This window comes from Molothrus aeneus, chromosome 5 (assembly GCF_037042795.1).
Source record: "Molothrus aeneus isolate 106 chromosome 5, BPBGC_Maene_1.0, whole genome shotgun sequence".
NCBI classification, from domain to species: Eukaryota; Metazoa; Chordata; class Aves; order Passeriformes; family Icteridae; genus Molothrus; species Molothrus aeneus.
Window position 1 is genome coordinate 29,029,036 of NC_089650.1, and position 14,262 is coordinate 29,043,297.

Here is a 14,262-nt window from a genome sequence, read left to right on the forward strand (position 1 = left end):
GATAAACAGAGCTGTAATGGATTTCTTTTTAACTTGGTTGCAACTTATAAAACAATCTTCTTTTTGACAAAATATGACTAAAATTATTTAAATGAAATTAAAAATGAAGTTTTTAAAATAGAGTACGTGCTTGGTGTGCCATGTAATCATCAATATTGATATTTCTCTTGATGAGAATAAGATGTGTCCATACATTTATTCAGTCTAGAAAATGGTAATTTATTCAGTGGTCATTGCTCAGGGTAAAGAATTGTCAAAAAACTCATCATATTCAATTTATTCAGCTTTATGACACCTTGGCAAGTTTAGACATTTTGCATTTGGCTCCTATCATATTTACATCAAGAAAACAACAATATTTAGATGGTACAGAAGTAAGAGCTGTGTCAAGCAAATGTGCTGTCAGATTTCACCCACCAGTGCTAAAGTGAGCTCTGTCTTGTAGATCGTTTGCTACAATGATGGACTGCCGATGAAAGGTTGCCTTAAGATCAGCCTTCTGGAGCATGTAGGCTGGAATTCTCCGAAGTCCACATGAAAGACGTGAAGATATCACTAAATACCAGGCTCATACTTTGTAAAACATCTGCTGGCCAGATCATTCATGTCATCTGGGACAGCCCGTTTGACATCGCGCACTCAGACACAAAACACTACTGCCATCAATTGCCTCTGAATGGCTTTGGCAATGTATGGGAGCTGATATGAATTCAAGAAGCTATCAGCAATGGTTCAGGTGAAATGACTAGTATTTAGTATTTAGTTATATTGTTAGAAAGACAAAGCCCATTCCTCTAGCCCAATCACATGCAATGCATTTTTCATGTGATGTGGTGTTTAACTTGTAGTAAAAATCTACTATTATTCAATGGGCATAAATGAAGTGAAGATCTTTGTCAAAGACTAAGGCTTCCCCCATGCTGTTTCACAATCTCACCTTCCATGGAACACTGGGTACACTAAGCTTATAATGAAGATATTACACATTTTTTTTGTGAAGACTGATGCCTAATGACTTATTACACTGCGATATTTGCAAATGGTTTAGAAAGGTGCTTGCACAGTAGTGATTTTGTAGAATGTTAAATAACACTGAATAAAATCATAATGACTGAAACCTACATAACAGTATAAGAAAAAGCAAAACCACCACAACACAAATAGTGAACTATTCAAAAAGCTTTTAGACAAGATTTAAGACATTTGTATCAGTTTCCAATAAGGAAAAGTTTTTCTGTTCTTCTCTCTCATTTCACTCACCCTATACAACACTGAAATCTGCAGTACAAAATGGTATCCAAATATTTTTCTCTTCCTTCAAACCCTAGCATATGGGATCTCTTAGCCCAGCAATATGTACTCCTCCCCACACACTTGTTTGAGACACAACAGATAGCCACTGATACCATGTGTCATTACTTGGCTCAGTTTCAGCACTTTGCTACAAAACACTGAGACCAGAAAGGAAGGAATAGGAAGTATAGACTGTTCCAAGTTTCTGCTGCTTGTTTCTCTAGAAGTAGGAAGTCCACATGATTTGGAATTACCCAACTACAGACAATGAAACAGCTACAGACACATGGAAACAGACAACCTAGTACTGAGTAACTAGTCTGGGCTAGACAGAGCAGATGCCTATACTATATGCCTAGTATAGTTATGCCACACATTTCCCAAAATCAACTTTCCAGCACAGACAATATATACAGTTGGGAAAAAAAAAAAAAAAGGAAAGAAAAAATGTGATAAATATTGCAGGGTATAATTCTAGTTACAGTCATTAATGTTGAACATTGAAATATTCATTCACTGAAAAAAAAATATACTTCACATATGATAAATGTAAATTTATCATATCCACTGCTCTGTAGAAAACAGATATCATATTTTTCATCAGAAGAAGCTAAGGGCTTGAGTAACTTATTTGACATCAGTCCACATTTCAGCCTTTGAGCCTGCTGTGCAAATTCAAATGTCAGCTCATGGTTCACCTGTCATCATCTCAATGTAAACACTTCCTGAGAATTTTTCCCTAAATCCATGTTTTCTTTAATTACTGATAAACTCAATAATAATTTGGGGGAAAAACAGTGTGGCAACAGCAGAGGGTGATACAGAACAAATCTCTCTGAAATCAGCTGGGCTTCTTTCTCCTGCCTTCTCCATCCCTTCCTTTTCTCCCTGGCCTCAGGAACACCTGCCCAAATACAATTGTCTTGTTGACAGAACGATGGAATTGTCTGTGTAGTTTTCAGTTAAGCAATTAAAAAACCCCAAAACCAAACATGACAGGGTTATTTGGGCCAGACAGAGAGAAACAAGAACGGCTCAACTGAATTACTGCGTGTAAAACTCTGGCCTACTGGCTGAGTAATTCAAAACAGGATATTTTCCTTCCATAATATACGAACAGATACTTCCTTCCTGTGTGAAGAAATAAAACCTTCAACGTTCTGCTTTTTATTATTTTAGAAAGAAGCCAGGGATCAGAGAACATCAACTAATGAAACTGTTTTGTATATGTATTTCAAATTAAAATAAAAAAATCCTAAAATTTAAGCCAGATCTCTATGTTTACACACACACGTTTCCCGTCTACCAAATGATTCTTGGAACTTCTGCCTCAAACCTTCTGCATGCTCTTAAATAAAGCAGTAATTCTGAAAATGTACCTTAAAAGAGTTGTGAAAAAGAAGAAGAAAAAAATAAAATTACCCTAAGTCATCAACTCATTGGCAATAATTTCATAGAAAGCCCAGCTATTTTCTATGGGGAGGAGTTGGTAAAAGAAGCCTCCTGGTATCAGATGACCAAAGACTGGTCAACTGTAAACTGCACTGCACCAACCAACAGCATACTTGATTTCATGACTCCATGATCCATAAAAACATCTAATTATAAATGGGACCTAGTCCTGCCAGTAGCAGGGCTATTGCATCAATCTCCTCTGCAACATTACAGTGGAATATTGATAAATAGCTCTTGCAAAGACACACCACCTGAATAAGCACATTCAGAGACAAGGGTTCATGAAAAAAATCTTAGTTATATCCTCTTAGGTCTCAAAAGGCCACATTGCTGCTAGCTTTCTTTGCTTTACCTGAAACCAGTACAAAAAAAAAAAAGCTAGCCAATGAATGTAAGCAATTAGAGAAAGCAGTTCTCCAGAATGTACATAGTTGACTCATCAACAGCTGCCTTACTAAATAATATGCATACTGTGTCTAGAACTTCCCATATAGATTGTCTTTTGAGGCTATAAAGAAAATATTTCTTTAAAGATTCTTCTTCTTGTTTACTGAACAGCAATATTGATCCCATAGACATTTTTTTACTTTTTACCTAAGTATAGCTAAATTCAGTTTTGAATGGTATGTTATTCCTCAAATTCCTTTGGAGCCCGCTTTTATTTTTTAGAATGGAAGCTTCTCATCCAATTTCAATCCTTCTGAAACTGAAAGAGCATTTCTAGCTCTATATAACTTGTAAAAATAACTAGTAATAATTTCTGGTTATTTGGCATAACAGAGCTCCTAATGTGTGGTTTGGTTTTTTGGGGTTTTTTTTCTGACTTAACCATACCATAATTTATTACTGTATTTAAACCTCTGATCTTTTTAGCACAGTACACATAAGATAATAAGCCTGCTTCACCTTTTGCTTTGGGAATTTGTTCTTTTTACTGGATTATAGCTGACATTCAATGTTGCAGTTATTTTCTAAATTTATCTCATTCTATCATGAAAATGAACAAAATACACATTAAAATATTACTGAAATTATAATTTGTTATGAAGTACTAAAAAGATAAACATTTTGGAACAAAAGGAACTGTTTCCTTATTCTCATTTGATTGCCCTTCAGCTGTAAAAATAGAAGGCATTCTACAGTGGGTGTGACATTAATAGCAGAGTAAGTACCAGAGCATCTCAAAGAGCAGGAAGCAGTTAATCCAAGACAAATAAATTTAAATCACCTATAAATAAGAAATGCTTCTTTATTTCTGGACACCCAGTGTGTTAATTCTAGCCTTGGTAGTGCTTTCCATATTTTTTATTTCCAATACCCACATGATTACTTAAGAAGAAAAGTGAAAACTTTATGCTAATTACTGTGCTTACTTCAGAAAAGGTGAAAGCATCCACATTAATTTCTTCATATTCATCTTCCAATTCATCACTTTTAACATCTGCAAGAGCACTGGCCAGTTTCTTTCTCAAAAGACAACCCTTCCAAAATGCCTAAACAAAAAATTTAGAGCATGTTATACATAGCCATAGATCAAGCCCAAATCCAGATTCTCTATGTTATCCCATTAGGAAGATAAAACATCTTGGGCCTTTGTTTAATAGCTCAATGATCTGTTTTTTGAACTTTATGTGACATTTAAAACTACAAGACAAATTAAATGCCAGCATATGTCTAAAGCTTAGAGTACTCAAGAGGCTCTCCACAAGTAAGCAGAAAGGAATCCTGCAACTCCTTCAACTACAAACCTGGGTCAACTAATTAATTATATGACAATTCCTTCAGGGACTATTAAAAACTGAAAGAAAAGCCTACACAAGAAAAAACTGAGTGCCAACAATCAAATTACTGAGAATAAAAATACAGATGTACTAAATGTCCTATGGTTTACAAGTAGCAATTACATGAGACATCTCATGTAATTGAGCCAGGTCAGTTACTCTCTCTTAACTGTCTAAGATCTTTACTTGAAAAAAATATTACCACTAAGCATAATCACATCTAAGAAAAAGGAGCACATTAGGAATTGAAGTGCTAGAAAACTAGGAAGGGTGTTAGGAACACAGGACAAGCACAGAATCATGTCCAGCAAAAACACTTCAGAGATCACAATGAGATAGATGGAATTAAGAAAACTGCACACAAGATGGCAACTTCCCCCGAAATCAGTATTTGACATCATTAGAATTCAAGATGCCCCAGGTGTTTAAAACACCATGCAAAATAATCTCACTGTCATAAAAGAAGTGGTGTTGTACACTTTTAATGCCTCTGCAATGAAGGCACTGAAATAGGAAGGGTAAATCTCATAATCTGGTTTAACATTTAGATTATTAATTTTTAGAAAAAGTCTGTCTAACCCCATAAAATATTGAAAATTTTACTATTTTACACACATATTTCCTGATAATTATAAAATTATTAAAAGTTTTAGAACTGCTGTCTTATAATTTCATTGTTGTTATTTTTCTACAGACCTTTATAAGCATCTAGATAAAATGTCCTGATATTACTGAGTGATCAAATGACAAATATATTTCATTCAACAAAGGCAATTATCTTTTACAGATTCAAAGGAGAAAAGCAATCCTAATGATACATGCAGAAAGCTAAATTGTGAGGTAGCTGCTAACAGAGATCTATGGAAGCACCAAGTCAGCGTTCAGTCATGATCAAAGAAAAATTACATGTAGTAGTTTTTAAGAAACAAAATAAAAACTTTCTTACTGTACAAATTCTATATCTGTCTATGGAATTCAGTTCTTGTTGCTTCTTTAAAAAAGATTGTAACAGATCGTAGCAAAGGTTCAGAGAGGAACAAAAAGGATAAAGAGAACTACAGAGAAATGTGAAAAGAGACTAAACAGATGAAAATTTTATTTACAAAAGGTGCATGTAAGGATGTACGTATGAGAGATATAAGAATCTGTAATATGCACAGAAGATAAATAATAGATCACTTTTATTTTCATACTCTCTTTGGGAATTGCCATGTTTGAAACAAACGAAAGGAAGCACATACTAATCACTATATAGATTTGTCAAATGCACCACTTTAAATATAGTAGAGGTCAAATACATAGGTAAGTTCAAAAATGGATTAAGTAAGTTTATGGAATCAATTGTTAATATGCTAGTTACACATTATACTCCAATAACAAATTTTTGCCTCTAAATCACTTTGTCACTTTTGAAATTTGTATACAAGACCTAATCTATGGAATGTTTCCAAGTTAACTTGAAATATGAAATTGACTAAGTTGACTTGTTTCAAAATGTAGGAAATAACCCCATGAACCTTGTCAACTTGGCAAGCAAATTCTGGTTACCAAACTAAAGAGAGTCAAGGTGTGCACTTCAACCCTTGCCCGTAGTTACCCATTCTGTTTAACTGTTATAAGCTCAGTATCTACCACAGAACAGCCTAGGCCATGGTCTGTTCCCAAGGACAATTCGGATAAAGCAATCCTGAGTTTTGGAGTTGGGAAGAGAAGGAAAGAAACGGATAGGTAGGATAGAAGAGACAGGAATATTATTTAGTCACATAGATAACAGACACAACAAGGGTTACACAGCATCCATCAGTTTCATAGCATACACAGGCCCCAGTAAGAACATGGGCACAGTATCTCCTAAGCATAATATTAAGAATTATATCAAGTAAAAATAATTCAGGGAAATATTTGGTGAAAAAAGGGAAAATATTTTTCTATAAGGGGAAAATATGTTTCTATAAAGCTTTTTGTAAAGTAGTATCTGTTTTAGAAACACTAAGGTTATGCTGCTTAAATAAAGCAAAAATGTTTAATTATGAAACTTAATAAGATAATAAGCAAGAACAGATAGAAGATGAAAATGACATAAAACTAGGAAGTTTGGGGTTTTTTTTGTTATTATTAAACTTACAAAATAAGAAAATACCATAAGCCAACCTGGATTACTGTGGCAGCTTCATGTTTCTGTCTCAGAGCTTCTGCAAACTGATGGTTCTCTGTTTTATTGCAGTCATTTTTCCTCTGAGCATGGTACTGCTGCCAAAAGGACTGGATCAAGGATGCTTCCATATGTAGGCTCATGGAGAAATAAATACATTTATGACTCACATAGCCTCACCAATACAACTGTATTACAACTGTATTATCATATCTGCCAAACTTCAACCATAAAACATAGCACTGTGCTTTGAGACAAATGAAAAGTTGTGCTACTAAACAAGAAACTACAATCAAGATGTGATATATATGCTCACTGGAGGATATTCACATCACATAACTTCTGAATCCAATTATCTTAGGACTAATCTCCACTGGGCTCTATTCCATGAATAATCACAGTAAAGGAAGAGTCCTCAAAGGAAGAATTAGGAGCAAAAGTGGTGTAACAATGACTGAATAAACTATTGGAGGGGTCTCCTTATTTCCACTGAACATACAAAACAAAAAAACAAAACAAAACAAAACAAAACAAAAAAAAAACTCCCCCAAAAAAACCCCCAAAAAAACCCCAAAAGCAAAACCAAACCAACTAAACAAAAAAAAACCCCCAAAAAAACCCCCGCCAAGCATGAAAGAGGAATAAATACTGAAAACTGAATGAGGCAGGTATTTTCAACGGAGCAGACAGGAAAAACAGAGAGTGCAATTTCATCTTTTGCCTGCTTTTACCCATTAAGACTTCTGACCACTGGTTATATGTGTAAATTTTATAATTTTTTCATTTTTTAACAGGAAATAAATACAGACTACTTAGATCTGTTCAGTGATTCCAGTTTCTAAATATATGTTCAACTAATTCATACCATTGAAGAAAAAGTATAATGTCAGCTCTGCATTATGACTTTACTACCTTTACTATCATGGAATTCTTTTCTCCACAACATACTCATTTCAATTGGTTAGTGTATTAAAGAAAAGACATCTACATTTCCAATCTTTACATAATTCCTTTCCTTGTGTAGTGCATCTATTTAAATAGAGGACTACTAGTCAGAAAAAAAAAATCACGCTTCAGAGGTCAAGACAAATACAAAAAATGGTTTGCATTCTGTTTTGAAGAGAACTCTCCAAAAACCACTTACAGAATCCATTCAAAACATTGACAAAGAACTAAATTAACTATTTAAAAAAATTTTTGAAGTATTCATCTCATGCAATAGACTAATGTATTCTTGGTTTCAGCTTGCTGAGAGGTGATAATGAATTGCATAGTCTTCCTTAATCATAAATTTTATGACAAATTATTAGTGTCTTAAGTACCTACTAAGCAGCTTCCTATTTACCATAAGCCTAAACAGCTCAAAGAAGCACACCCGCCATGCTTGCTTTTCATACTGTTCACAAGATACCTGCTTTTGAAACTGAATTCTTATGAAATTTTAATTCAGTTCTTGAAGATTTGGTGCAAAAAAAACAGCTTCTGTTTCCCTTGTCTGTACATCCAGAACAACACAAATCAGCAGCAAACACATTCCAAAGAGGTAACAAACCAGTCTGTTTCATGCAGGAGAAAATCTAGGGACACATAACAAGTTGAACTGGCCTCTCATCCCTGCCTCTACTTTTAATAAGCAGGTTAAGGCATGTTGGAGAAGTACCAAAATCAGGGCAGGCCATTAGCTCTTCAGTCATCACAACAACAGAAGACTGGCCAAAATCAAGAGATTAGGATGCTAGATTTAAGCAATTTTTCTTCTTGCCTTCTAAATGGTACTGACTGTAAAGTTTACACAAATTAATCTTGAATGTCTAATGACTAATTTTGGCAAAAAACCTTACACTAGATTCTACTTAACCTCCTCCAAAGTTTCTGCAAAACATTTGTCTTTTGCATTCCTAACTCTGTATGTGTCATTGAGCTGGTGTCTTAACGTTATTTGATGTACAAAAACATCTATATCCTAATATACCAACTGGGAGAATACCACAAAGGATTCTTAATTGTTAATATGGAAGTCTAGTGTGCAACACGTGACTATAACTCTTTATTGTCTAATAAGCTTAAAAAGATTATCGTACAAGTTCTGTGCCTCTGTTTTAAACAAAAAATCCTCACTTCTATTGTCTATCTACATAATCAATTTGAAAGCAACCTGACATCTGTCTTACCTCTCTGGACCATTCCCAAAGTGCTGGAGATTTCTTCCCAAATCACTTGCTACTATCACTGACTGTTGCAATGTGAGTTGGTCTGACATGTTATTGTTGCCTTTGCTCTCTCCACTGTAATTAATACAAGATTCAGTGCTCTTCTGCTTCACTCTCTGATCTCCTCTATTATCCTTCTGATGCACAGGTATGGAGGAGTTAATGAATGTGGCCTGAATATCACCAGTAGTAATCCATCTTTTGGAAGGATCCAACAAGACCTGTTTATTTTCTGTCACACCCATGATAAAGAGGTTATTATTATTATTATTCTCCTGTAGGCAGCCAGTGGATGTTTGCTTTAAATGATTTTGAAGTGCTTCTGGGCCATCTCTGTCATTAATGTTTAGTTCACCATACTCATGTACATATCGATGTTTAATACTAAGTTTCATCAACTGATTGAAATACCAGCATTGTCCCAGCACAGAATCAACAGAAGAGGTAATTCTGAAAAAAAAGAAAAAAAAATTTGACATGTCTGTTAGAATGCTTTAAAAATAAAACCACCTCTATTATTTCTAAAATAGCTTGTATTTTCAAGTATTCTTACATGTTTCCATACTCTTACAGCAAATAGCAATTACTGCAACTGGAAATCCAGTTTCAGTAATTACAAATCTTAACAGATTTTATCTTATTTTGGACATATTTTAATTATAATCACACATATTTCTTATTTTACTTAGAGTTTCCTAAAAGAGAAAGTGTTCAGTCTTTTTAAAATAGCCATTGCACCATGCATTTCACTATTAACTTTCTGTGTGGTTAGTGGGGCACTGTTTGAGCACGCGAAGCCCAAATCTTTGGAAGGTTTGAGGCAATTTTGCCTTAACAATCCAATCCTACCTGGCAACTATGAAAACTCATATAAAAATAACAGTAATTTAAAAAAATTTACAAAGTAAAATTTACAAAGTAAAATTTAGATAAGAACTAAAGCAACAAAATCCAAACTTAGATTCAAACCAAGAAACTACAATGTCTAAAGAAAATTCAAGACAAACTTTAAAGTACAGATCTTTTTTTCAATATAAGGCAACGTGCTAGACTAAAGCAACAGTAATCTAAGAAGTCTGGCTCTCATTAGTTCTTTGTGTTACACTGTCTAAATGATGAGGATAAGTAAGAGCAAATATGAACTAATTGTTACAGATTCAGATGGCTGTCTGTGCTTTGGATGGTGTTTGTTCATTTTATTAGGTAGCAGGTACTTCCAGGATCATGAAAACATTTTTCTTTGATTGTGTAGATAGATGCAGAGATCTGTAATCCGGTGTTAATTTCAGAAGAGTACAAAGTCAATTCTAGGTCAGCAATCCAAGAGAAAAAGAAGAAATAAGATCAATTTTCTTGTTAGTCTGGAAAAATTAAGCCCTAAAATTATAGTTAGAATAACAGAAATTTCCTTCCTGTTCATCATTCTGGAAAGGTGAAATTTTTATAAAGTTCTGGGGACTTTTTACTATTCTAATTATATCCTCAGTGAAGTTCAACTAAGAACATAAGTGAAGTTTTTAAGAACATAATCAATCAGACCCTATAAGAGTAAAAAGGATTCCAACTCTTCCACAGCTAGTGCAATTTCAGTGCTATTGCACAAAATCTGAATGGGTAAATTGAACCACACAGCTTAAGCACACAATTCACTTTGTACACTTGATTGTCCACTACAAAATATTATTCCTACTCCTGTTAATTCCACATTTACAAGTCCTAAGAATATTTAAACCAATCTATAAATTTGTTTAAGGATCTAACATGCTACCTAGTAAGAATAAAGATTAATTTAAAAGAAAATAGTCAAAGCATTAATTAAATTCTTTAGTTAAATATATTACATTAGTTAAAGTACTAAAAAAAAAAAAGTCTGGTACAAGATCATTACCAAATTTCTACATAATATGGTGAGAAGACCAAAAAAAAAGGAAAAATTGAAAAAATCCATTCCCACCTGTTTTTCTTTTTCCTTTCATTTGCTTTATTTTGTTGGTTTGTTTATAAAAATTAAAATATTGCAGAAAACCCCAGAATGTTTTATATATTGAGCAAAAAAAATTCCTCTGAAAACCGTATCCTGAGTATCCTTGTTCATTGTCAAAAAGAAAAACAGAAAAAAAGAAAAACAAACCACTCTTACAGTGAATCCTCTCCTTTGACAGGTGCAGGGGTATCTCAAGCACCTGTTTCACCCTTCCAGTGGCTATGAATATGTCAAGCAGAAATAGAGGGATTGAGGAAATAAAAAAATTGAGGCAGGGAATGATTTTTTTGATCACCAGGGATCATGTGTTAGTTTTTTTTTATAGAGGCTGCTTTTTGGGCAGTTTTTCCAAGCAGTGGGTGCAAAATACCATCTTGTCTCTGTGGGCATGTACCCTCTCCCACACCTTCCCTGGCAATCCACAACTATACTTTGGTTTTGCAGGACTTTTAGGCCACCCTCTGTATCAGTAGCTTTTCAGTTTAGCTTTTTCAGTCATATTGGTTTAAGTTTGAAGAAACTACAAAGGAGGCTGAAGTGATATCTCAGAGACTGATGTGCAGTGAAGTGTTGTGCTGTGTTTGAGGTTCTCCTGCCAAGGTAAAGCTCCAGTGCACAGACACCGAAGGTCACGATGGGGCCTGAGCACCACCTTGGTGGCAGCCAGCTTGGTGGTTCCCTCCAGTTAACAGGGATATATCAACATCCTATCAACACCCTGCAACTTTCTCAGTGTCTCAACTGCACCGCATTCTTGATACCAGAGAAGTGTTCCTGAAGATTGCTTATTCAAACCACAGAAAGAAAGCTGCTGTAATGGAAAATATGCAGGACTGCTTTACATCTTAATGGTAAAAAAAAGGAAAGAGAGGAAGACAAAGTAAAAAATATGACAATATTAAGACTTCAGATACCACAATATTTCCCTTTCAATTAATGTAAATTCATTGTTTCCCTTTCAGACCTTTTTCACTATTATTGGTCACACTTAACCTGGGATTGCTTCTTGGTTAAGATCTGACCAAGGTTTTAAGCATAAATTGTCATCCAGACAAAAAAAGAAATGGAATTATCCTATGGAAGCACCAGTATCCACAGTGTCTGGCTGCTTAGTATGCAATGAAATATAGATAAATATGGTAGCCTTGCAACAGCAAAATTTTTATGGCTTTCAGTTTTGACCAGCACATTCCTTCATGTTCAGTTGCTGCCAGGCTTTATTTTGATCATAACAAGTGAAAGTGATTTATGCCATATGCAAATTTTAGCATAACCACAAAGCATAACCATTTCTTTTGCAGTGGGAGAAAGGGGTAATAAGCCAGAAGAGCAAGGGTTGAATCTTGCAGTACTGTACAAATGTGCTAAACTAGCGGCCCTGATACTAAAGTCCAAGATATTATTTTCACAAAAAACCCACACAGAGCAAAAAACTACTTGTAGCTATTTGTTTTGGGTTTTTTTGTTTGGTTTTTTGGTTTGTTTTTTTTTTTTTTTACCAGATACCTCTCTATTTGTGCTAGCATTTTACATGACTTAGAGGAAAGAATAGCATTAGAATCAGATTTTAATCTATTTGGAAGTTTAAGTCAGGCATTTATTAAGGACTGTTACAACTTCAATTCTCTACCAGTTCATAAAGACTATCCATCACTATCCTGGTTAATTTACACCAAAACCTGCTCAATTCCCAGGCAGTGTTTGGCAATGGAGGAGGACAGAAGGGAAAGAATAAGGCTCACTGGTTGCACCTAGGATGCATAAGGATCCATGCACAGGCTGACTTAACAGCTACAGAAAAGGACAAATTATTTATGCTAAAGGCCTTCCAGTGAAGTTTCAATCAGCCAAAACGTTGCTATTTATGAAATTTAAAGTGGTGGCAGAGGCTTGCTTGTAGAGCTAACACATATGTATAGAATTTTCTACTGCAATCACACCTGCACTGTCTGCCTGGTTATTCAAACAGTATAATTGCTCAGAGTGAGACAGTAAATCTGGAAAAGTCAGCAGAACAAATCTCTCAGAGGCAAAAATGACAGGCTTGGGAAAAAGAAGCCAGCTCTGATCAGGAATGGCAGTTTTCTCCTGGCCCTTGTGGTTAAATAATTAATATTCTACCCCTACTTATGCTAGTGTGTGCTAGTTAAAACCTTGCTTAATATCATGTTTCCCCTACTGTGACTTTCAGAATTATAATACATGGAATATTCAAATAGTACACCTCAATTTATGTGAGCTTTTGTTTGCAATAGTGTGGGGTAAAATCTAATGTCTTCAGGGAAACTTCTACAAGCATCATTACTGATTTTCAACTGCAGTTTACCAAAGTCCCCTACAAACATGAAACAGGTCACTGTTGACAACACCATTTATGCAATTTCTGTCATTTTCACTGTAAAATACATACAGTATTTTTAAAGCTCAAGTTCCACTAGCCAGACAACTGCACATCTGATGGCCGAAAACAAATTGCTGCAGCAGAGGTATCATATTTTTGTACATGATTACTTATTACAAGTTGTCTAAAGGTTATGTGACAGAAAAAATATTGTGTAATAGAGAAATTAAATTTTGAAGTCAGTTTTATTCTAAAACATGGCAACAACAGAGAAGTTTTGGGAAGAAACAGCACAGAGAATTTAACTGGGCAGCATTGGTGTATGAAACAGATTAGGGAAGCAAGCCGTGATTACTTCTGGCAGCTTACATACTTGAGGTCGCACCTACAGGGGCTCATAACTTAGCAAGATGTGAAACAGACAGAAGTTTGCTCTGTTGTTGGCCTGCTGTTTAGCAATGTCACATTAATTCAGTCAAAGTATTGCAATATCTACATATAATAGCTATGCCACTACAGCTTATATACAAACAAGTTGTTTAGAGTTCCTTTTATGAGCTGCAGTTTGCAATGGTTTTCAAGTCATCCATAAATTTTACTTCAGTCAAAATGAAAGATAGAGGGCTTTAACACACAAGAAATTAATTTTAAGACCAAATTTGATGCAAGATGCTTCAATCATGTCACATTTAGGGATTTACAAGATCACAAATGAATTCTCAAAAGCTTAAAAAATCCAGAACCCTGCCTTATCTGCAGTCCCCGCCCTCCCTCCACCCAAACCGTACATTCAGGAAAGAAGAGATGTTTACATAATCACCTCTTTCCACTACTGCTCTTCTCAGACATCTGCAGGTTCTTTCAAACACTTCTCTTTGAAAATTTACATAGAATAATAGAAAAATTCTCAATTGAAGGAACCTCCAGTTCAGGTCTCTGGTTCAACCTTCTACTTCAAAGCTGAGTTAGCTCTCAAAGCAGACGAGTCTGCTCAGGTTTTCATCCAGTCAGGTCTTGGAAAACTCCAAGGACAAAACTGCACAGCC

The 14,262-nt window shown here is 34.9% G+C and overlaps 1 protein-coding gene across 1 annotated transcript in view; it reads right to left on the reverse strand.

Annotated features, from left to right (window-relative positions):
- LRRIQ1 (leucine rich repeats and IQ motif containing 1) overlaps nt 1-14,262 on the reverse strand; it is a 105,473-nt gene that overhangs the window by 63,746 nt on the left and 27,465 nt on the right. Inside the window, exons 16-18 of the mRNA XM_066550285.1 lie at nt 8,853-9,341; nt 6,681-6,819; nt 4,122-4,241 (exon numbers count right to left, since the gene is read on the reverse strand). Coding sequence (XP_066406382.1) covers nt 4,122-4,241; nt 6,681-6,819; nt 8,853-9,341 — 748 coding nt within the window. The remainder of the gene's footprint in view (nt 1-4,121; nt 4,242-6,680; nt 6,820-8,852; nt 9,342-14,262) is intronic.